Source organism: Medicago truncatula, chromosome 2 (genome assembly GCF_003473485.1).
Source record: "Medicago truncatula cultivar Jemalong A17 chromosome 2, MtrunA17r5.0-ANR, whole genome shotgun sequence".
NCBI classification, from domain to species: Eukaryota; Viridiplantae; Streptophyta; class Magnoliopsida; order Fabales; family Fabaceae; genus Medicago; species Medicago truncatula.
Genome location: NC_053043.1, coordinates 3,831,121 through 3,856,386, shown reverse-complemented (window position 1 = coordinate 3,856,386; position 25,266 = coordinate 3,831,121). Strand labels below are relative to the sequence as shown.

The following is a 25,266-nucleotide window of genomic DNA, read 5'->3' as shown; positions in this document are numbered from 1 at the left end:
TTTGGTCCCTGCAAAATATTTTGTTTTTAAAAACGGTTCCTGCAAAATTTTTTGTTTTTGAAAATTTTTTGCAGAGACCAAAAACAAAATTTCCTTTTTACAGGGACTAAAACGAAAACGAGACATATTTGCAGGGACTAAAACTATATTTTAGCCTTGTAAATAATGTCTTTGTTAGTTATCAACCGACTTATGCTTACAAGATAGAGAACTCAAGTTTAAATGTCAATAAAAGTAATATTTAATTAAGTTATATTTATCTGTTGATCGAACTGCAAATAATCAAAAACTCAATGATTCATTTCCATTGAAAATCAAATGGTTAAAAGTTAAAACAAAACAAGAAAAGTGTCATACATTTTGGATTTCACTTTGATCTTCTATGTGTCTAATGTTCATGCTCCAACAAGCTATGTATGTCGTTGGATGTGGAGTGTCTAGTCTATGGAGAGATTAATACATGATACCGTGTGAATTGTTTGTTTCCATGAACTTAATTCAATTGATGGTAGCGAAATTATACAATACTCCTTCCGGTTCTATTAATAAGAAAAAAAATTGACTTTTTTTCGATGCATTGAGTAATTGATCTATCTTGTTTAAAATATAGACCAAATACATTATTTATGCAATGAATCAAAAAAATCAAATGTTTCTTATATGCAAAGTTGAAGTTCGAAGCCTAGACACCTCACTCCTCCATATCTGATATTTTTCGTTTTAAAATATAACTTGCATTTTTACGATATGTTTTAATTACATAATTTATTTTAACCGTATTTTTTAACTAATATATAAATATAAATATCAGCATGTAAAATATTGCTTGGTACATCTCGATAAATATTTTTAAAATAAAAATTTCATAATTTTTATAATAAATAATTAGAGGTGTTAACTATGATAATTGTGGATTGATTTTCTTTTTTTTATGGCAGCCGGATTCGAACTCCAGACAAATTTCATAATCATATATTTTATACATTGTCCATATAAATTGAGCTAAGTTCACATGGATGGATTATAAATTGGTTTTCCAGGCACATAGGGAGCAATTTTTTTTCAACAAATGAGTTGACAAATAAATTGACTCCCGTGACTCTGCGTGTACTTCTCTCTAAATAAATTTGCAAGTGTACACGTATACATTTGTTTGTGATCAAGCATTTTCTTTTTGAGAAAAACACATATTGCATATTATCTAGTTTTTATATAATTAGTAAAATATGCACTTTTCAAATATATATATATATATATATATATATATATATATATATATATATATATATATGTATGACAACATTTGTTGAATATGTCGAACAAAATTAGACGAATTTCTAATTCGTGTTTGATACGTGTATTTGTACTAATAATATGAGTGAAAATTGATTCATTTTAGTTTTTTTTTAACCTATGTTTAGTTTGTGATGTATCTTTTTGTTTTAAAAAAAAAAAAACATTGGTATATACATCAAATTTATCGATATGAAAATCTAAAATGCCAGCTTAAATGAGATACTTTTTTCACAATCACACCTTATCTAATAAATTTAAATTCAATTCGTTTTGAATCATTTTATGTTGATAAACAAAGCATATCTACCTAGTGGCCAAGCCCTTCATGACCCATCCAAAAAAATTAAAAAATCAAGGACTATAGATCTATTTTACGAGATTTTATACAATTTTGTGTCGGTTTTAGGTTTTGGTTGATCCAAATTCCCGCGAAGTGGTGTAGTGAACCACCTAAAAATTTTAAATAATTCAATTATAGATCTATTTTGTGAGATTTTATACAATTTTATGTCTGTTTTAGGTTTCAGTTGATCAAAATTCCCGCAAAGTGATGTAGTGGCCACCCGAAAATTTAAATAATTCAATTATATATCTATTTTACGAGGCTTTAAACAATTTTTTAACGGTTAATTTTAGTAGCCCTCCCTAAAAAAAAAATTCTCGCTCCGCCATTGTATCTACCGGTAATAGTGATGAGTATAGAGAGACAAGAAACACTAATTACATCACAAATCAAAATATTTCTTTTATCCTAAACGAATTATAATGTTAAGAAATAAAATATATGATATGATTAATTAGTTAACACAATCAAGTTTTTTTTTCAGGAAAAGTCTTTAGCATTAAACAAAATCGGCTTTTTTTACCCAACAAGTTAATAACGAACATTGAGTCAAAAGAAAAAAGTTAACCATGAAGATTATTCCTTTTGTCAAAAGAAAAAAATAACCATGAAGATTATTCCTAACAAAGTATCATTCTAGAAAGGAGATTAATTAATAATTTTTTAGACAGACAGCTGTTTTTTTTTTTTAAGTCAAAAGTGAATTAAAAAGAAAAAAAGAATATAAGAAATGATTATAAAATCACATATTTTATTGACGATGTAAAATCTTCTACAATTGTAGTGTATAGAATTGTTAAACTCTAATTAATTTATTATTCCTGAAAAAAAATATATATTTCTTAAATTGGTCTTGCCGATACATTAATAATATTTCAAAAAAATATTAGAAAACGGCAAATTGTATATTAAGGTATAGAGATATGTTATCGGTTGTTTCAGTTGGTTGTTCGCAAATCATTCCTTGTTAAAAAGGTGATACTTTTAAACGAATATCCTCTCACATAATTTTTTTATTCCATTTGATTTTTTTTTGGGTACAATATTCCAATTGATTTTAGTAGAAGATTTTAAGCAAGATACTATTTTGATCTTAAATATAAGAAAAAAAACCCAAACAAAGTTAATGTATATAGTTAAAAATTTTAATCGATCTTAAATATAAGAAAAAAAAACTCAAATAAAGTTAATGTATCTAGTTAAAAATTTAAATCAAATACATCTACTTTATATAGTATATATCTGAGACCGGATGAAATAGTTATCATACTCTCTTTTTTAATTTTTTTTCAACTTTTTTAATTTCAAAAAACAATTTTCAAAGTTTTAAAATTGTTTTTTGAAATTTAATATTATGTGGTATGCCAGATGGCCAAAGCCATGCCACTTCAGCTGAATAATATGGCCAGGGACCATTTTCAAACAATTTTTTTTTTTGCAGGGATGTATTTCAAAGTTTTTTTTTACAGGGACGAAAATCAAAACTAGACCAAATTACAGGGACGATTATCATATTTAAGCATTTTTATTTTAATTAATATATATATATATATATATATATATCATATTTAAGCCTTTTTATTTTAATTAATAATATATATATCGGAGTGCTACAATGATATATTATATGCTAATTTTGAAGTCATTGTGAATTTAGCTCAATAGTTAGGGACAATGCATTATAAAGGCAAAGTTTGGGGTTCAAACTTCGACGACCACAAAAAAAATGTTAATTTTGAAGTAACAATATAATCGGAATACCGTTATTATCATGTGATATAAGTAAATAGGTTTTTTTTGTTTTTGTTTTTCAATTTGTAAGCATCAATCAATTTATTTCTTAAATTATTCGAAATAGTTAAAACGTCCTTGAATTTTATAAACGTTGCTCAGTTTCATCCCTGCAACAAGTTTCATTGTTAATGGTGATGACTTGTGACGTTAAGCGATGACATGAATTGTCAACTCAGATGCCATGTATTTAGGGACGGAATTGATCGAAAGTTTTGAAAAAAAATTTGGAATTTTTTTAAATGAAAGTCGTTATAAATTGTTACACTGTTAAATCGATCAATGAATTATTTATTATACCCATCGACCCGATCCCTTATAGAGTCAAATAAATGCTAAAAATTAAAAGAATGTTTTTAACGAATATGCTTATACAGTCAAGCTGAATAAGCATATTCACTAAAAGCTTGAGAACGATCTAGAAGCTCTTAGTTCAAAAGTTGATGATTTTCCATATTTGTTATTCTTGGAAGCAAGTTCGCCGAGACAGAGGTCGACGACGGAATCGATGAGACTTTTCGATACACAGGTGGATCTTTCGGTGAAAGTGCAACTACTGTTATCTTCATCGAAGATACTGGATCTTCCTATGTTTCGTTGTGATTTTGAAGAAATAGATGAATGATATTGATGGGTTTTTGGTAATGGAAAACAATTTGAATTGGAACGAGAATCTTCTAGATAAACCATTGTTGAAGGCAAATGTTCCACTGTAACGAAATTGAGATTAGGGTTTCTAACTTTGTATTATGATGATGATGATGAAGGGAGTGTCCAACCTTCAACAACCGGATCCGGATTTGTTGATATTAATTTTCGGATCACTCCCTTCTTTTCTTTAGAAATTTGTGTGTTAATTTTGGATGATGATGAAGAAGATTTTGGGTTTTTTTTAAGTTTTTTTTTTTTTTGGTGATGAATTTTATTAATTTTTATGGATTTGGTTATGAAGATGATGAATTTTCTGGGTTTAAGGATGAAGTTGATGAACAAAGAAGATGAATGTTAACAATTTTTATTAAAATCTGACGGAATGAATTTAAGTGGCAGACAGAGATAACTTAAATGACTAAAATGGGGTGAAAATTAATAAGAGGACTAAATCAAAATCTCATAATTATTTAAGGGACCAATTATATAATTAAGCCTAAAAACTACTTCAAATTCTCTCTGTATTTTACATCCACAAGCATAACATATGTTATTATAATCATAATTTGCATATTAAAAATTCTCTCTATGTTACCAAATCACTAACCACCCCTCAACTATCAAGACTCGAACTTATTTAGGGATTTCATATGCAAATATTCACTTGTTCTTAACATTTTATGCATTTTTTTATTTTTTTTATATTCTAGGTTGATGTTGCTACTAAAACTCTTATGTATATTGTTTAATTTTAAGATGGAAGGACATATCCTGGACATGTCATGGAGGCATGGTGCGTAGTTAGTGTTTCATGAATGTTGTTGTTTTATATACATCCATTTAGTAGACTTTTTAATTAAGTATTAACATTGATCTATATATATGATACGTACAAATTAGAGGACGAAAATACCTATCCACTTTTTTTTTTTTGTCAAGAAATACCTATCCACTCTGTGATACATTTATACTCTAATTTTAAATTATTATACCAAAACAAATTACCTAAGAACCAATGGATGAAGAAAGGATGGGATGGACCGTGGAGGTTGGATGAATAAATTAGGTCCCAAGTGGTAATAAAGAAGCCATTGGTGATAGTATTCAGAATTTTGGACAAGCATTGGTAGAGATATGGCAATAGAAGTGGGGTTAATGTGGTGACTCACAAAATAGAAAAAGTGTCAAAAAGAGCAAAAGAAACACATCATCAATTTCACTTTGATTATTACTCACCCTTGCCTTGTTTAGGAGGACTGAATACTGATTTATCTTCCACATTTACGTACAATACCGGACTATTGAGTAATGACAATAACTATATCACATTAAACAATTGAGGAAATGTCTAACTATGTTAGATTATAGGTTAAAATATGGTTTTGGTCCCTGCAAATATGTTTCGTTTTGGTTTTAGTCTATGTAAATTTTTTTTTGTTGTTTTTGATCCCTGCAAAATATTATGTTTTTGAAAATAGTCACTCTAGGGAGTATTTTCAAAAGTAAAATAATTTGCAGGGACCTTTTTAAAAATCAAAAGATTTTGCAGGGACTATTTTTCTAATAAATAGGTTCAGTCATCATGTGTCACGTGTGCAAATCATCACAAAAGTGGGGCCAGAGACCAAAACCAAAATGAGACATATTTGCAGGGACTAAAAACAAAAACAAAAATTACAGAGGCTAAAACCAAAACCAAACATATTTACAAGAACTAAAATCATATTTTAGCCTAGATTTTATGCATCCTGTTTCGTAATTTGAAACCTCGTCTAATCCATTCTCGTTCTTATAATAAACATAATAGTATTTCAACGTTTTGCACCTGACAAGTCACAACTAGTACTGAAATAATATCATCATGATATATACGGGCAGGCATTGTAGTCTTGTATAATTTTATTAGGAAAATGCCAATAATAGATTGTTAGAGTTAGTCTCACTAAATATTTCAGTTTTGTATATTTCTTTTGAAAAGGGTAAATTATGCTATGTTAATTTATGAATATTTGCAAATGTCAACTTTTCCTAAACTTTTCATATTGTATAGTACAGGATAATAAAATAAAAACGTATTTTTTTTTTAAAAAGAAAATGTTCTATTTAAAAATAAAAGAATAATAAAAATTGTCAAGACTAGTTAAAATGGACTATTTCAAAATCTCATTGGAAACTAAGAATAAAATAAGTTTAAATACCATTTCTTTTCTACAAGTCAAACTTAGTGTTGCCCACATTGACATGTATACATACATAGTTAATTCGAATTCCAGGATCCTAAGCAAGGGAAGAAAAACAAGGAAAAAGTGAAAGAAAGAGTGAATCAAATACCCCATTATGAAAACAATTAGCATATTGGACCATGCAAACTAAGTGAAAGAAGGGACCACAATTAGCATTGGCATCTCATAGAAAGAGACTCGATTATATATATTGGACCATGCTCACAAGAAGCAGCCACACAACACTTTTGCACGTTTTTATTTTAAATTAAAAAACGGGAAGTTTCTATTGTTCCACAATGTGCGTGATTCTAGTTATATTAAAAAAAATTAGCATCGATGAATGAAATTTTGCATATAACTTGTGAACTATATATACGGAAGAGGAGGGTCATGTCATCTATCGGTCCAATAATACATTTGTGAGCTACTGTAAGGTATCAGAAATTGAGCAAATGAGAAAAGAGAGCAATGTTTTATATTCAATACTTGACATTTGACAGAGAGATACGAGATGAGAAGGAAGATACTAAGCAGTAGAACTATTTATACATGCACATTATTTAAATACATGTTTGAATTGAAAGTAAAACCAACAGAGTCGAATTAGCTTACACTTTAGAGATTTTCAAACTCACACTATTTTACTAAATTAACCAATACAATCAAAATGCTGAAGAATGTCCCTAAGAAAAAGAGCACTTATACATGAACCACCTTAGGTGACATACACCCTTTTACACCCACACATTTGTGACACGTGGCAAAAACATTGAAAGAAGAGATGAAAAGTGGTGATTATCTGATGTAAAATTACTAATATACCCCTAACACATGGGGTGTACATAAGAGGTGTATGAAAAAGGGTGTCTACCTATCTTTTCCCAAGAAAAAATGACTCCCGCTAATAGACTTCACAATCCCCCACATATTAGTAGTGTTCAAAATTCAAAAGAGCTTGTGCAGTCCCCTTAGCCAACTTGTTAGCATTGTTCTTAAGCTCAGCACCCCTTTGAGTCTCCAACTTCTGCCGTCAATCAATACTCGAATACTTCAGATCAAAATCATTCAAAGCATTCACAGTAAGAAACGACCTTTTCTTATTCAACTCCAACAACACTATGCAACAAGATACATATCATTATCAAGCTTCCACCTCCTATACCTATAAGCAACAAAAGCAACCTCGTCACCCTCATTAGCAAAAGGGTTACCCTAATCCCTAATCAACACCTGCTGAGAGAAATATTGATTAATATAAGCCGCCTCAATACTCAACACAACTTCAGGCAAAAGCTCCTGCGGTGTCTCATGAACAGACAACATATCCAACTGTGCCCATCACGCTTAAACATGTCATCCTTACTGTCAAAGAAAACGTGTAAATCGAACCTATGCTTGTAACGCCACAATTCATATTATGAACAGTTTCAGATTATATAATTTGAAACATACCAAAACTATGTTAAAACTTGTGTTTTGGAGGATTTGATATATTCCAGATTATATAATCTGAACACGAAAAATAGAAAAATCGTCCATTAAATCAAATTCTACAACAACAACATAAATTAAACATCATAATTTCAAAACAACATAATTAAACACAAGCAAACCAAATTATTTATCTGGTATATCCATGCAAGCTCTGATTTCTTAATAGATCCTTGGCTGAATCAAACTTTCTTGTATATCATGAAAAAATCTGACAAAGGGAGAGTCTAACTCAATCGTTCCAATTTTTTGTTGTATTGCAAAATTAAGTGGCAAACCCGGAAGTCTTGGGACTCCGGGTCTTGTATACGCCTAACCTTTTTATTCGCACCAGCCAAGCACTAATCATGCTACCATTAACAAAACTCTAACATAAACCCCCACGAATAAACTACCTTGGAATCCCAGAAAATCTCAATTTGAAAAATATTCATTTTGACGAGTCAAGCAGGTACTCAGATGCACACTATACTCTCCATTGCTATTTTTTTTAACCAATAATAGGATATTTTTATATAGTGATGCCACTTTTGTGTTGACTCCGCATAACCAATTAATATAAAAAAAAAAAAAAAAGACAAACAAATGAAGAATGTCTATTAAAACAAGTGAAAGATGATATTTTGTTTCAATTAACAATTTGTTTGAATTATTACAAATAGACATGGCTAATAAAATTAGGTCAAATAAAACTATCAAAACTGTTGAATTGGGTGAAATAATATGTAGTCATTAATTTCATTTAGGCAAATTTTTCTGACACTATTATTTTAGCCACACTAAAACATTAGTCCTGGATCCGTCCTAACCACACACCGTAAATCCACAATCACAATAATAAATAAAAAGTAGGAATTAAAAATGAGAAAATCTTACGACACTTTTAAAATATGAAGTCGTTACAAGAGCAATTATAATCCTTTGATATTAACTTTTACAATTTTTGGATTACAATAGTATACTTATTGTAACTCCAAATTTTCATAATGGTGTCATAATTTTATTTGTTATGAATTTAAATGTTTTTGTAAAACTATTTATGATAAACTATATTGAGCTTAGATATAGTAAATTTTTTGGATTTGTCAGTAGTCAAGCCACCATAGATAAATGCCGTATTCTAAAAAAAATCTTCTCCAAATCCTAGAGTTTCAAAAGTCTTTTTTTTTCTTTCTAAATCATGGGATGTAAAATATAATATGTAACTAATCTTTGTATTTGCTTCAAATTTATGCATCTAAACTAATATATCCTCCATTTAAAATGCTTCCTTGCCATGTCAATATAATTTATGAGCCGCATATATAGTTATGATAAGTTGGTTTAACAATTTGTTTTTCGTTATTTTCCTCAAAGTTTTCTTCACCAATGACTAAACTTAAGCACATGCAATGCGTATAAGAATGACAGAAAAAGTATAAAAGACCAAAAGTGCTACATAAAAACAAACCACAAATATTCTTATTGTACACTTTAAACGATCAACAAAAAGTGGCAGTAATGATTTGATTCATTGTTAATTACTTAATTTTCATTCCTTAAGTTTCTTTTTCTGTTCAAACGTAGATTATTACTTAATGATGTCATTATCAGAAGCAGCAGATACACGAGTATCCCTGATTATTATAATATAAAAATCAACCAAAACCTTTTCATTCAGATTTTTTCTATATAAAATTGAAAGCAGAATCCAAATATTATAAAATGCACACATTTATAGACTTTGTATAAGCCTCCAAATATCCAGGTTCATTTACCTGACAAAACCAAATTTTTTTCTTTTATCAAACTTAACATCCCTTTATCCCTAGAAATTAGAGGACTTACTAGACCATAAAATATAAATGTCCAAACATCTTCGTAGCGTATATGTATTTGTATATATATGCTTAGTAAAATCAGAAAGTCATGCATTGATACACACACTAAAATGCATTAGGCTAATAGTCTTGCATAAACTTCTTCAATCTCTCAGATATTCTTGCAGCTTCATTGCCAAATTCTCCTACCTAAACAAAACAATGCAATTAGCTAGAGTTAACTAATTACAGATTGGAGACCCTATTCAAATATCATTATTTTGAAAAAATTTCATCCTTTGACGCAACTCATACCAAGTAGTCATATTTTTATCAATAACCTGTAAATAACATCAATACCATAGAAAGAGCCATTTTGTAGTCAAAACCTTCAAATTAATGGGGTATTCATATTCTCTTGAAAATGTATTTTTCTTCGAATTATTCAGTCGATATACAATCAAATAGCAATTTCATTAGCATTATCCAACAGATTATTAAAAACCAGTTTCTCTATATCCCTTAAAAAAATGAAATCAACTCCTTTATTATATTTATTAAATAAATAGATGTCTTTTGATGCTAATAATATTCGACAATTATAACAATAATCATAAAATAAATTGAATCAAATTTGATGCTTAGCCTTTCATTTTGAAAAGAAATTTAAAAGTATTTCAACACCACTTATAATGATGAACAACTAATCGTAATTAAATATATGAGTTAGGGTTCAAACTTAAGTTTTACCTAAGCACACATAGACATTTACTTATAGACAATTGACAACAAAATTGTTGTCTTACATGATTTTACCTATAGACAAATGACATCTAGTGAATGATTTTGTCCGCAGGTAGAAGTTTATTTTTTGCAAATTTGAGTCCCCCTAACTTTGAGGCCATGTGTTAAAGGCCTTCTTGCACTTGATTTCATATTAAAGGAAATAAAGATCAATTAGAAGTAACAATTTATGATTTACCTGGCAGTGTATTGAATGGAAAACAGAATCTTCATTGACCTTATAACTAGCATTAACAATATCAACTCCTTCTTCATGAAGAACTCGAAAGGTTTCGCTGAACAAAAACTGAGACTCCAATCCAGTTATTAGAACAACCTCTAAGACTAAACCAATTTGTTGTATCTTAATTTTTGGAGACTTTAATCCCATCTTCTGGTTTCTATTCAAATTCACATTTGGCCTTTGAATTCCTAGTAGAAAATTCTTCTTTTCCTTCATTTTCTCCAGGTTGATCTGCAATTTCTTTATGTAGTTTGTTGCTTCCTTTAGCTGATCCGGCACTGAAATCGCCTCCTGCATCAGATAAATTAAATCAGTGACAAAATACTAACATTATGTCTTGTCGGTCTCTGTTAGTCATGTGCAATGAATTGGTTATTAATAAATTTTGCCGTTAAAAAAAAATAAAAAATACAAACATCCGTCGTTTTAAAAAATAGTGACATTCAAGGAGAGAACATTTCTAATTTCTTGTGACAAATTTTATTTTTTCCGTCACTAATTCTATTTTTTTTTCCTAGTATAATTAACTAAGCATCTAAGAGAATAAAGGAGTAAAAAAAAAATGAGAGAGAGGAGAGAAGCCTTAGAAGTTTGATGAGGCAGAAGTGAGTTGAGCTTCTGGCAGAGAGCTTTCATTTGATTTCTTCTATTCCTTTCAACGAATTTTCTGTCAACTCTGGATGAACTAGGGTTGTTCTCCATCACTGTTCCAAACTCAATAACAGGAAATACTCATTCCCATGAAAAGAAAAGAAAAAATGCTTATCTTATAAGTTATAATATTGGTTGTCGTTATTTGTCTACTTTTAGAAAAGTTAGATAGGTACCATATATAATTTGATTAGATGCTACTGACCAAAGTGTTGTCATTATTAGAATGGTAGGGTACTATGTTTGGCCACGTTTGGATCTCGTCTGTGTAGCACACCATGCAGCAAAAGAAGAATGGTTTAGATCAACTTATAATATTTATCTTTTTTAATCTAACGGTCTTTCTTTTGTTGCAACGTGCTAAGCATTGCTGGGGGGATTCAATCACGGTGTGTCAGAAACCAACAAAGAACTAAGGCCTAGCTAGTGAGGCTCATATCATACTTTTTAGAAGTATATAGAGACGAATGAAGACCAGATTCTGACGATACATAGTGTGACGATTAATATTCAAAATTCGACTTGAAGTTTCTAGTGTGTGAATGTGTCTTAAATCAATGTGATCATCTCTAAATATAGGAAATTATGTGTGTCTTAGATATCGTTTTATAATTTCACTATTTTCTGTTGATAACGTGTGTGTTGTTTGTCGTAAGACATGTAACATTTTTGGAGAGTATGTCGTTTATTGTAAGGAGCTTTCCGACTTTAAGTACATTTATACATGCCTTTGTTAGAGATGTCATTTTTGATATATTTAAACGAGCGGAAGTGTCAGTTAAGAAAGAGGCATCTGTGAACTTTCTGACTGACCCACTAGATAGAAGATCGACCTTTATGCTTGTGGATGTTAAGGTGTACAAATGAGTAGGAGAAAAACATGCATGTGTGGACTTGATTGAGGTTTCACCCCTTGTGGGATTAGGGGTCAGGACTTTTACGGTATGACAGAGAGCCCTAAAAGCTGCGTCAAGCAAAGTGGTCAAACATGAAAAAGTTTTTTCCTGACAATCTACATGTTTTTATTTCATTTGCTTCAGACACTTTCAATTTCCTAGCATCAAAGGTTGTTGACCTTCAACATCGAGTTCAAAGAATCATGCATAGCAATGTCATGTCTTCTAGGACCATAAATGTTGTGTTTATGAAGATCGATTTTGTCATCCAAAAAGACTTTGCGGCATAGCTTGTTAACCGTTTATCTCTATTCATATATAATTAATCATTGATATATATATATATATATATATATATATAAAGTTGGGAATTTGCATTAAAATAAATAAATAAATAATAGTAATTAACCAAATACATGGTAACATTCATTATTAAGATCATGCCATTTTTTTAATCATACCACCGTTAACCAACCCTACACCAACTAATATGATATGCTAAAAGAATTTCTTAAAAAAAAAAAAATGATATGCTAAAAGAAGAAAGTACTGTGATTAATATCTTTAAGAGTGTAAGAATAAAATCAATGGTACACCTTTAACGAAAAGAAAAAAAAGGTACAATGAACAAGAAAATTAAACCAAAGCAATTTTTTTGCATGTTCGAGTTTAAATCAAACCAAACATCTTCTATTGGTATGAATATTGTCGGTGTAGCAAAATATCAAACTTGAAGTCCTTACTATCAATTTGATTTGTTTTAGATTTCGTGAATACGTACAAAAAACAAATCCAACCAAATTGAGCAGTTTTAATTGCTTCAATTTTTCTGTCTACCCAAAGTGAGCCCTTACATGCCTAAATATGTTTTCTTATCCGTACAATATAATCTTATACATGAATTGATTAAAATCAAATGTGATGAATATTAGTATCTTCCCATACAAGGTAACGTGATATTTTTTTTAAAAAAATTTGTAGAATAATTTAGATTTTAAATAAAATGTTACAATGCATTTTGATACATAGATAAATTTTGTGTCCTTTTCAAACAAACTTATTTTAGTACTAACATCACACCGGTGAAAAATAGAGATTGAAATACAAACCCCTTGAATCTTCTTTAAAAAGAGAGAAACATGGAAACATTCCTAACTTCCATTCCATGAATGACCATCATATTTAGGGAAGTTGTACCAATCTTGGGTATATTTTTTTCTGACATAACAGTTAAGAGTAGTTGAGTTGAACATCATATTTAGGACTAGAAATGACAAATAGATTTGCCTATTGATTTTGTTGATCAACTTTCTGTAAAAAAAAAATTAAAAAATAAAGAAAGATTTGATGATTAATGATTATCCTTTCTTCCTGTTGCAATTGAAAATTTTATCACTTGCTAGAATCAACATATAAAAATACTCACCGATACTTCCTCCGATCTCTATTATAAGAGAAAATTCACTTTTTATGTTCAATTGAAAATGATGTATTATCCTTTTTAATATAGATTAAATACATTATTTATTGAATAAATCTAAAAATCAATAGGCAGTGCTCTATCTGAACGATTGTTTCTTGCCTCTGAGAGAAAACTTCTTCCTCCTAAGGGTTTTCCTTCTACAACAAAGCCAATGCTCTAATCACAAAATATTAACAAGGTTTAATTATACTTTTGGTCATCGCATTTTAACCAACTCACGAAATTGGTCATGCCCTTTTTAAATCGAACAAAACAGTTCATATGCTATCATGTTTTTTGCAATTTTAGTTCTAACCCCCATTTTATCCTCCAAAAACGTACAGATGGCAAATGAGTGCCTATGTGGCAGTGCAATCTGGAAAATGAAATTTACATGTCATTAAAACAGTAATTTTTAATTTAAACATTTCATTGATAAAAACAAAAACAAATTGTAATTGAAAGAAATATAAAAACTCTAATTCCCAAACTCCTTTTCCAATCCATCCAGATTCAATTCCATCTTCTTCCTCATCCAGATTCTTCTTTGTTCTTACCTACCAATTTCTCTTCTTTGGGTGAATTTTAAAAAGTGATGAAAAGATGGGAGCAGCAACCCAAATCTGAAAACGGGTAGCAGCAACCCAAATCAAAGTTCTTCTTCAAATTTTCCCAATTTCTTTTCTTCCTTACAAGTGAAAATGTCAGGTTGAGGTAAAGGAGGTGATGGTGGGGCTGTGAGGAGGTGACGGTGGTGTTGTGGATTTCGGTGTTGGTGGTGTGAGGTGATGGTGCTGATGTTGTGTGCGGTGAGAGGAGGTGAGGGTGGTGGCTGGCAGCGGTGGTGCTACAGAGGAGGTGGTGGCGCTGTTTTGTATGGCACTATTTCACCTCAACCTCTCAAATCTCACTCTTCAATGTTAACATCCATGCTCAAAACTGCATTCTGCTTTTGCTTCCTCTCAAACGTTCACCTCAGCCTGTTTTTGCTTCCTCATTCTCAACATTCAATTTACTGCCTTTATGTATATGCAGATCTAGATTGTTTTGTTAAAGAAAATTCAGAAAAAATGAATTTAAGATGTTTGAATTTATGGGTTTTAGAATTGAAATTTTCTAAGATTCAAAATTTAATTTATGGAATATTTGGAGAAAGTTGAATTATGAAGAAGTTGTTGTTAGGTTGATTGAATTTTCAGATTTTTATTTTTTATTTATTTTCTAATTGTTAATTTACCATTAAATGTTTTTGTTTAATTTATGAATTATTTTACTTATTTTTCAATTAAAAAAAAATGATTTTATGACATGTAAATATCATTTTCCATGTTAGAAATGCCCCCTAAGTGTTTTTTTTTTTTGCCACATCATTGAAAAACATGACACATCGGCGTTTTTAGAAGGCAAAATGGGGGTTATGACCAAAATTGCAAAAAACATGATAGTATAGGGAGTGCTTTGTTCGGTTTAAAAAGGGCAGGATCAATTTCATGAGTTGGTTAAAATGCGAGGACCAAAAGTGTAATTAAAAATATTAACAAATATTCAATCACAATTAACACTCTAATTCTCAATGAATCATCTCTATCCTTGTACTCCTATTTTTACAAGTATTTTCTAACTAATAACTTTTCTAACAACTCTTAACACTCTAATCCTCCTCTATTCTGTATCCTAGTAAAACTATCATTAAACTCTTGACCAAAAAAAAAAAAAAAACTATCATTAAACTTTACATAAGCATATTCTAACTAGTTTGACTAATTGATAATCCGCACAGATTGTACACTCGAGTCATAAAATTATTTCCAACAAAAAAACAACCAAAGTAAGATGGGAAAAGGATACGAGGGAAATGAAGGTGAAAGCACCTCTCTATTTGCAGAGATAGATGCTTAAGAAGGAGCTAATGGCAAACATTTATGAATACAGACATGTTAAGAAGGGAAACAAAGTTGAGCAAAACAAGACACTTAGGTGAGATGACTCAAGTAAATGGGGCCAATAAAGTTTTTTAGGGTAACATCTGAAATAAACATCCAATAAAACAATATTTGAATATAGTTTGGATGTGTAATTTCAAACAAAAACGCGATTTCCCCCATCCGAAAATGCACTTTCGATACCATGTGTAATATTTATGAAATGTGGTCTTGGTTAAGTTGCTCTCCAAAAACAATTGAGCATACCTAAAAATTAATTTTTACCTATCCACCAAGAAAAAGTAATTTTTACCTGTTTGAAGACGCGATCATACCTGAAAATTAAACTTCTTTTTTAATGAAGGAGGGGTTTATTATCTGGTGCCAACTACAACTCACCAAACAATGCCATAAGTTGATTATAGTTGGTGTGTGTGCACATGAAGTAAACAATAGATTGTTTCACCTTAATATGCATGCCTAAAAATCAATTTACAGTCACATGAATGTCATAAAGTTGACATAACCAGATAACCACAAAAACAAACCTTCCATTTATAATTACAAAGAACCTGGTTTACTAGAAATGCCAGGACATTTTAAAGATTCATGTGAATTTTGGTTTAAGCTTAGGGCCATTATTTTGATGCACAGGACCAAGCTTTTGAATCCAATGGAGAAGCCCTTTCTTTTGATCTGGGCAACGAGGGTTCTGCACCAGAGTCAGGGTTCCATCGCGGGCAAGGGAAGATTCAAATTGCTCCAATACCTTGACAATTTGCCAGAAATCAGGCCTCTTATCCGGTTGCAACGACCAACATTGCTCGATCAAAGCTCGCATTGCAGGTGGGCAGTTTGAAGGAATAACTGGCCTTAATTTCTGAAGAAATACAATACCACATAACAGAAATATCAGAACTACAGAGGTAAACTCGGGTGAAAATCATTAGTGATTCCTCATAGTGAAAGTCTAGGAAAATCATTAGTGTTTCCTCATAGTGAAAGTCTAGGAAAATCGTTGATGGAGCATGCATGCATGCATTGTCTAACTGTAAGCCAAGCAAATCATTAATTGTATCGATTTAAATTTGCATATCATTAATAATACTATTTCATGTTGGCCATTCAAAAAGATCCAAAACAATCTAAACTTTCAGTAGAAAAGAAGAACCCATTAACGAAAAAGGAGGCTTTGAAGTGGAAAAAGAGGCTGTAAATCTATTCCAAGCATTGGAAAAATTCAAAGACAGTGTGCACAAAGAATAATTCATTAAAGGCCGGGAAAATACAGGTCTTGTACAATGACTACTATAATGAAGTAAATACGTTGCATGAATATGGATCCAGTATTAGTACTAGGTACAGATGTGGGGACATACTATGAGATTTTTAAAAAATCTAATGTACTGGTATGAATGTATGATAATTATTAAAATAAATTTAAGTAAAACAAATCAGAATATTATCGAGAAATATATACATGGCAGGAAATAGGGAAATGATAGTTGAATATTAGCAAATAAGGAAAGAATCTACAAGCTAATAGAAACATTATCAACATTATCAATAACAGTAACGGAAAAAAGCTTAATTTATTGCTAAACGACATTTTTTATTTATTGGAATGCAAGTACGGACTAGTAGGAACCAAAATAGTACCCCATGTGTGTCCAAATCGGGTACCCAATTTTTTTGTTCGAAAAACATTTTCAGTGCGTACACATAAGTACGCGCTTAACCAGGACATGTACGACATTAATTTAGGAGCACCCGTACAGAATGAAAATCCAAGAGAATCATTGATGCAGTATGCATGGTCTAATTACAATCTAAGAGAATCATTAATTGTATCTTTTCCATGTTTGCCATTCATAAAAGATACGAAACAACCTTGAGTTTCAAAAGAAAAGAAACCGTGGAAGAGAAGCAAATTTTGGAGTGGAAAAAAGGTCTATAATGCACAAGGAACAATTCATTAAAAGCCAGGAAAATACAGGACCTACACAAAGAGTACTATAATGAAGTTATATAGTATGTTAAAGAGAGTGACCCATTCACATTACAATCCTAGATGATTTGAACACACAAAGGAACATACCTTATTCACAACAGCAAAAGCAGCCTGGATTGGATTCATATCCTCGTAGGGAATTGTTCCGGTCAACATTTCCCATAAGATAAGCCCAAAACTGTACACGTCAACCTTTCTCCCATATGATTTCCGTTTGATCATTTCAGGTGCCATCCAACGGTAGGTGCCAGGATCATCTGCCAATAAGTCACATACTGCCTCCTCACAAGCAATGCCGAAATCAGCAAGTTTAAGGCGAAAGTCTTCATCAATGAGGACATTCTCTGGTTTAAGGTCTCTATGAATGACACCTTGAGAGTGTATATATGCCATTCCACGAGAAATATCAAGAGCAAAAGCTATTAACTTCTGTAGAGGAATAGCTTTGTGCTCCAACTTATGCAAATATGCTCTCAAGGAACCTTCAGATAGATATTCTGTGATAATACAATAAACCGGTGGATTTCTGCTTGCAGCTATGAACTGTAATCAGATAAAAATATATAAGGAAATAAAAACCAAAAAATAAAATAAAATAATCAAAACAATGAAAAATTGCATATCATGGAAGTAAAAACCAAAAAATAAAATAAAATAATCAAGAAAACAAACATGTTTAAGCATCAAAGGTTTGAAGTAACTAAATATGAAAATTCAATAATAAGTTATTGATAAAACAAAGGGTTTTTTCTGAAGCATGTAGCGGCTGCAAGCAGCTGCAATTTAGGCCACTACGGCGCACTATAGTTGCTTAGGATAACCTGTAAGTTACAGGCTTACATTGCAGCCGCAGCTGCCGCCGCTATAGCTAGCTATTGACATCATAGGAAAATGTTCCAAAGAAGCATATATACATTGCAAGAGAAAAGAAAATATGTTATCATCACCTTTATGACATTTCGATGATGGAGGCGAGATAAAAGGGTGACTTCTCTAACAAACTGATTCTCTAATTTAGAAGCCAACTCTCCGTTTTCATCATCATCAGGTACCCTAATGATTTTAACAGCTACAGACTCCTCCTTATATACACCATGGTAAAGCCTACTATGAGCGCCATGAGCGAACTTATGACCAAGAAACAGCTTAGACATGTCAATAGTCCACTCCTCAGCTGTTTCCAAAGCAGTGACCTTTCCACCACCGCCGCCGCCATTTTCAAAATACTTACCCCATGAACCATCCTTGCTAATGTCCTTGAACATCTTTTGCCCATTTGGACTACTAGAAAGGAATTTCGTACTCGATACCTTTGGTGATTCTCGAGTATCCTTGTTCGACACCTTTCCCATGATTCTCTTGTCCCTCCTAGGACCAGGCGTTGAGAACCTCTTCTGCTCATGTCTAGCTTCTCTGAAGACATCATTCAGAAAAGTTTCGGGCAAAGGTGACAAAGATCTCTGCTTGTTGGCTAAAAGGTTGTTCTTAACATTCGAAGAAGGTCTTGAATTTTGTTCCGATTGTTCGCGGATTGGAATATTGTTCAATCTAGATGTATCCAAACGATGACACACTGTCTGAGAGTATTTCGCCCTCCTTAACCATGAACTAGTATTTTCCTCCATCTTACCTTATTCACAAATTACTTTCCTTCTTAAAAACAAAACTCATCCAACTATCTAGCTGCAAATAAGCTTATAAAACTAGATTGATTTTTTTCTGACCCATCAACAACATTCACCAGAAAATTCACAAAAAAATTGACTTTTCCATCATGTACAAAAAGAAGATGAACAAGGTTCAATAATAGAGACACTAATCAACCAAAAACTCAACCTTTCCGTAATCAAAACAGTCACCACCACCCCCTTTCTAGTCAAAATCCCACCTTCTGTAAAAGCCTGAAAAATCAAACATAGATACATCAAACATAGATAAAATCATACAATGAACAAAAACATTAAAAAAAAAAAAAAGACAAAAAACACACAATCATGTTCATAACAAAAAAACAGACATGATTATAACCTTAAATGTCTAACAGAAAAACACACATCATTGTATTACCAGAATCAAAACACATTAAGCAGATCAAGATGACCCTGATGAATAAAAATCCAAAAAAACAAACTTCAATGAAAAAAAGATATTTTATTGAGAAATAGTGATAAGATATTAGTACCTGAAAGGTTTCAAGGCTTTCACCGAAGGGGAGAGAAATCAAAAAATCAAATAGCTATGGTAGAAAGTGGATGAAAGGGTGTTTGTGTTTTTGTGTGTAAGGGCTTTTACATTGGCAAAGCCATAGAAAGATGATGCACCTAATTCCATCTTTTTGCACAAAAGAATGAAAGAGAAAGACAGGTGTAGAATAGAAACTCTATTTTATTTTTACTTTTATTTTTACATAATAAATAAATAAATATTTATTGAGTTGTAATAAATAAAGTAATTAATTAATCAATTAAATATTCTTTATGGTTCTATTTATGTATATGATTTAGACCAGATACATCAATTTTTGTTAACATAAATACTTTTATATTTAAAAGTGTAAATATAGTAAGGTGAGTACAAGGATAAGAATAGATGTTGGGAGAAAAATGGTGACCATATGTTTGATAAGAACTGACCTGGGGAGGGTTAGTAGTGATGTATTTGGTTTGGGAATTTGGAATTTGGAATGGTGTATGTTTGTTTGATGAGGTATGTTCCTTTGGATTGTTTGTGGGTTAGGGATATGTTGTGTAGGTGTTTGTGGGTTAGAATGAAATGAAATGTGGTATTGGCATTGGCATTGGCATTGATTGATGATAATAATGATGCATGTGCAAAGGGACATGGTGATGATGCGTTAGGTTAAAATGTGATGGTGGATTGTGGGACCATCAGGGAGAAAGTCAGAAAAAACGGAAACATATACTATACTCTACTATGATGGATGTGCATTTGGTCTCAATTTCGAATAATTAAAATTATATAATTGATTTTGACATATTTAATATTTATTTGTTTGTTTTAATCTTGTTTTTGTCATGATTTTTAACAAGCTATAAAACCAAGATCAACTAAATATTTTTTTGTTTTTTTTTTAAATCGATTTTGCCTCAACAATTGATTTGATTTTAATTTGAAGTTAAATTTTGATGTTTTTGATTTATAATTGATTTTTACACTTAAATTTGTTGTTCAATTTATTTTTATATGAATACACACCAACATAAATTGTTTTAATTCTACTTGCTTTTCAACACGATCAATTATACAAAATTAATACATTCAATCTCAATGATTTTTATGGCAAAACCAAACATTTTATCCCATATTACAATACTCTCCAACAAATTCAAGGATATTAAAAAAAGTTGTTGAAATGATAACTTTATCATATATATGTTATTTTTATATATTCTTTTTTTTTTTTTTTTAAGGATGCTATTTTTACGTATTCAGTTTCACAATATTGGTATCATAATAGAGAGAAAAATAATTTACTTTTCTCATTCAAAAATGAAATAGGATATTTTTGTAAAGAAATTAATAATACGTGTGAAGTTTTGAAAAAAAAATTATACAAAATAACAAAGAAAAATTGAAAAAGAAGATTGTAATTAAAGATAAAGGGAGTATTTCTTTTGTTTTATAGTCAAGGATACACGTATAAAAAGAATAATTAATCATTTCTTAGATTTTATTTATCTGAGAATTGAAAAGTTAACAATAAAAAAAATTAATTTTATAAAATTAATATTTTTTTATAATTGGGTTATTTTAATATTTATGAAACGACTATACCTTATTTATTTATTAAGAGCTCTAAAAACAGATGGAGAAAGAGAGAGAAATATTGAAAATGTGTGAGTGCCTGAGTGGTAAAGGAATCCAAGTGTCGCTATCGTAATAAATGAGGTACGGATGAGAATTGTTAATGTGTGTTATGCTATTTTTTGGGAGAAAAGACGAAAAAGGTTAAATTATTTAATGACAAGAATTGTTATGTTCTGCCTTTATGAATTAGAGGGTACGGTTCGCACGGATACATACATGTGCATCTTTTATTGAATTCTGCTCTTCGCTCTGCATTTTTCGCTTGCGCCTTGCAGCCATGATCAAAATATTTATGCGTTAATTAACTAACGCAAGTGTAAAAAAATTGACTTAATTTTTACATATGTGTGACTTAAGTCACGCTGCGTGAGTTAACTCACGTTGTAATTAACACCTGCGTAAGTTAACTCACGCAAGTATTGTTTTGCTATATTCATAATGTTTTTGCATATTCACGTGCAAGAGTTGTTAAATTGACTCACCATGCTAACACTAACAACTTCATGTCTTGTAATAATTCCAATTTTATTTTCTAGCTTTAAGAATTCATGAAACCGACAGAATATTTCAAATGACAGAATCAAGCATTCTGCAAACATAATAAGAAGCAAAAATTGAAATATTAGTTAGAAGAACAAACTTGTGTGTATATAATATTTCAACCGACCGAATCAAGCATTCTGATTTTCTTTCTTTCTTTTTTTAATTAATTAAATTTGATCCATATATCCTGCAAGATTAACACGGATTTAAGGTACCGATCAAATGCTAAGAACCACATATCCAACTCTTGCACGTGAATATGCAAAAACATTGTGAATATGGCAAAACAATACTTGCGTGAGTTAACTCACGCTTGTGTAAAAATTAAGTTCCTTATTTTTTACACTTGCATAGTTAATTAGCGCAGAATTATTTTGATCATGGCTGCAAGACGCGAGCGAAAAGTACAAGGTGAAGAGCAGAATTCTCTTTTATTCATTCATGTACTTACTTTGCTTTGGTAGGAGTATGCAACTTGTTGTGTTGTCACACTTATAGAGCAAATTTTGTATTTGGGCCAAGCTTGCAAAAACCTACTCATATAGGACTATATTTGGTCATAGCTATGAGCTACCAACACCATTTTTTCTGCTATTAACAATCTCTTCCTATTTTCTTTTCTTTAAATACCATTTTCCTCGTCTGTAAGACATAGTTTAAATGACAATATCGATATTGTTATATTATACACATTCACTCATATTCAAATCTGAAACTTCCTAGTTGTGTATGAGAGTTTATATTGTGTTTGTCGCTTCGTTACACACCAAAACCGTTTTTTCTGAGTCACTCATATATCATCCCATTTTTTCTAATCGCAAGCCCTAGCACAACTGTTAATATCTCTCCATGATTGCCCACATATAAAATTTTCCTACAATGCATTGACGCGTATTAATTGATCTAGATCATTGATTTGAAGTTGGTTGGTTAACATTACACTTTTTTTAAAATCATCATTTAAATTGTAGAATTTATATAAGGTTAGATAGCTAAAATTCATTATCGTGTTTCTCATTAGATGCGTGAAATCTAGATCTATTTTTATCGCCATCCAGGGCAATCACTCAATTTAGATGTTTTGTTTCTTAATCTTTTGAAAAACAATATTTTTCAAACATGGTGGTGTCATTTTGACATTCAAAACCTATGTTATTGAACATATTTTTAACATGTTATTAACGGGGTTTGAATAAAATGGGCAATACGATTGGTTTCTAAAATAAATATTTGTGTTATTAACAGGGTTTGAATCTAATAGAAGAAATTAGACTCTCGTAACGTGAGAAACTAAGCCTCAATTTCTTATATAGAAGATATCAACACTTTAGCATAAGACACACCTCAAATAGAATTAATTCTAGCAGAGGAAGCCTATAAAAAAAATATGTATTTTACTTTTATTTTATTTAGTTATCAAGTATAATATTGGACATCATTGCGTCTATGAGGAGAAGACTTACTTTTCTTTTTAAACTATGGACACTATAAAATATATTTTTTGTAAATGAATCAAGTGCGATTAAAGTATTATATTATTATTTATCATATTGTTGTTTCAATATTTTTAAAATATCAAATATATTTCAAAATACAAACTTAGTTATCTAAAGTTTTCCCCTCCCAAACCCCCTCACATATAGACTATGAGAGTTATAAACTCAGTATACTACATTCGATTCTTACACTCAATAAAAAAGACATTTTATTGTTCATTCTACTTTCTAAAAATTAGATTTTTAGAAGATATACCAATCTCTAAATATTGTTTTGAGTCGTACTCTTATATTTTTCAAGCTCAAGTGAGCGTAAGAAGTAAGACTAGACTGAATTAAAATAGACATGGTTTAATATCTTAGATTTGAATTTGAATCCTTTCAATTGTTAGAAAAAAAAAATGAGAAGGTTACGTGGATGATCTCTTCATAAAAGTACATTAAATTCTGCTTCAACTTATGAAAATTATAAATGAGATCAAATATATTTTAATGGTGAGATCACCCTCCACATAACATTCTCAAAAAATTTACCAATTGAAAGGATCTGAAATTCCATGACATTATACATTTCCATACATAATCGGTGAAATTCCTATCTAATGATAACATCAGACTCCTCTTGTCGTCATGCGGGCCATCCTTGCAGAAAGTATCCCGTCCCACTAGTGTGAACCTTCCGTATCCCACTAGTGTGGATAACAAAAGACACGACTTAAACATATTTTAAATAATTTGAAACTGTTTATAAAGACGTAGTAATCCTGTCGTTAATATGTAAAAGATTCTTCTATGGGTCAGCAACCTACCCATTTTTTATGGTGGCATTTAGGGTGCACATGGGTAAGATTTGTGCACCATGAGAAAGTTAATCTCAACCATTAGATTAAATAGGTGCATTGGTTTTATTATGGTCTATCCACACTATATTGTTTTTCACTTTATCTTCAACCTTAGTTTCAACAACCTCCATGAGAGACCCACCATCAACACCTATCACTTTAATCTTCTTCAATCAATGGATAGAGTGAAGGATGTGGCTCAAGCCATAACCACCGCTCAAACCCATTTTTCCCTCTTCATTATTTTCTCGAAGTGTACAGTGTAAAATTGGAGAACAAATCCAAAATCTCAACCCCAATTGTTAATTATAGTTTGTCTGATTATGGTTCAAATACAAGTATGAATTTGAAAGACTGGGTATTTAATTGATTGAAGGTTTGAAGGATTTGTTTTTCTTTCTTTTATTTTCTTAAGATGGGGGATTATGACAGCAAAAAAGAGGAAGAAAGCCGTGGAGAGAGAGAGGGAGTGAGAAGAGGGGTAATGCATACTGAGATGTGCATCGAATAGCCATGACACCTACTTGATTTCCTAGGAAATGGGTAGGAAGGTCCAGTGAAGTGGTGATGACAAGGGGGGAGATGGGTTGTAGAGGTGCGGGTAGTTACATTTGATATTGAGACTTTATGATAAAATTATGGTCTGTAGTTGAACATAATTTTGAATTGGAGAAGTTTTGAATAGTTTTTGTAGTTATGAATAATTTTTGTGAAATTGTTATAAGTGTTACAAAGTATTGAGAGTTTTTTTTTTCTTTTCTGGGTTGTTTGCATGTTGAGAGGTTGAAGATAATGGAAAAAAAATATAGTGTAGAGAGACCATGATAAGATCTTAAATCTAATGATTGAAAGTTATTTTTGTATGGTGGAAAACTCTTTCCCATTTCCATCCTAAATGCCACCATTTTTTATCATTCTTATACTTACTAACTTGCTTAAATATGTTCTTGTTCATGTTGGACCTATTTTAGATTCTAAGCATATCGTTTTCA

General features: G+C 30.9%; 2 protein-coding genes across 3 annotated transcripts; both read right to left on the bottom strand.

Moving 5' to 3' along the window:
- Nucleotides 1–9,474: 9,474 nt before the first annotated feature.
- On the bottom strand, nt 9,475–11,421 carry LOC11446809 (transcription factor bHLH162). The gene is made up of 3 exons (XM_003593543.3): nt 11,206–11,421; nt 10,579–10,914; nt 9,475–9,806 (listed from the first exon to the last, which is right to left on the bottom strand). Exons 1-3 carry the CDS (start codon nt 11,323–11,325, stop codon nt 9,738–9,740), a joined length of 525 nt encoding a protein of 174 aa, XP_003593591.1. The 5' UTR covers nt 11,326–11,421; the 3' UTR covers nt 9,475–9,737.
- Nucleotides 11,422–15,950: 4,529 nt separating this feature from the next.
- Nucleotides 15,951–20,337, bottom strand: LOC11446808 (serine/threonine/tyrosine-protein kinase HT1). 2 transcript variants are annotated; one of them, XM_039830254.1, is made up of 4 exons: nt 20,199–20,337; nt 18,513–19,466; nt 17,653–18,108; nt 15,951–16,434 (listed from the first exon to the last, which is right to left on the bottom strand). In XM_039830254.1, the coding sequence occupies exons 2-4, from the start codon at nt 19,188–19,190 to the stop codon at nt 16,162–16,164; spliced, it is 1,407 nt and encodes a 468-aa protein (XP_039686188.1). In that variant the 5' UTR covers nt 19,191–19,466; nt 20,199–20,337; the 3' UTR covers nt 15,951–16,161. The 2 variants fall into 2 exon arrangements, with proteins under 2 accessions (XP_039686188.1, XP_003593589.1); XM_003593541.4 differs by lacking the exon at nt 20,199–20,337 and adding an exon at nt 19,748–19,964.
- Nucleotides 20,338–25,266: the final 4,929 nt, after the last annotated feature.

Coding starts and splice junctions, on each gene's coding strand:
- LOC11446809 (XM_003593543.3), bottom strand. CDS start 11,325: ATGGAGAACAACCCTAGTTCATCCAGAGTTGACAGAAAATTCGTTGAA. Junction 10,915..11,205: donor TGCCTCATCAAACTTCTAAG/GCTTCTCTCCTC, acceptor TATCTGATGCAG/GAGGCGATTTCAGTGCCGGA. Junction 9,807..10,578: donor TCCATTCAATACACTGCCAG/GTAAATCATAAA, acceptor TGTTTTGTTTAG/GTAGGAGAATTTGGCAATGA.
- LOC11446808 (XM_039830254.1), bottom strand. CDS start 19,190: ATGGAGGAAAATACTAGTTCATGGTTAAGGAGGGCGAAATACTCTCAG. Junction 18,109..18,512: donor ATCATCGAAATGTCATAAAG/GTGATGATAACA, acceptor ATCTGATTACAG/TTCATAGCTGCAAGCAGAAA. Junction 16,435..17,652: donor CTTTTGCTGTTGTGAATAAG/GTATGTTCCTTT, acceptor GTATTTCTTCAG/AAATTAAGGCCAGTTATTCC.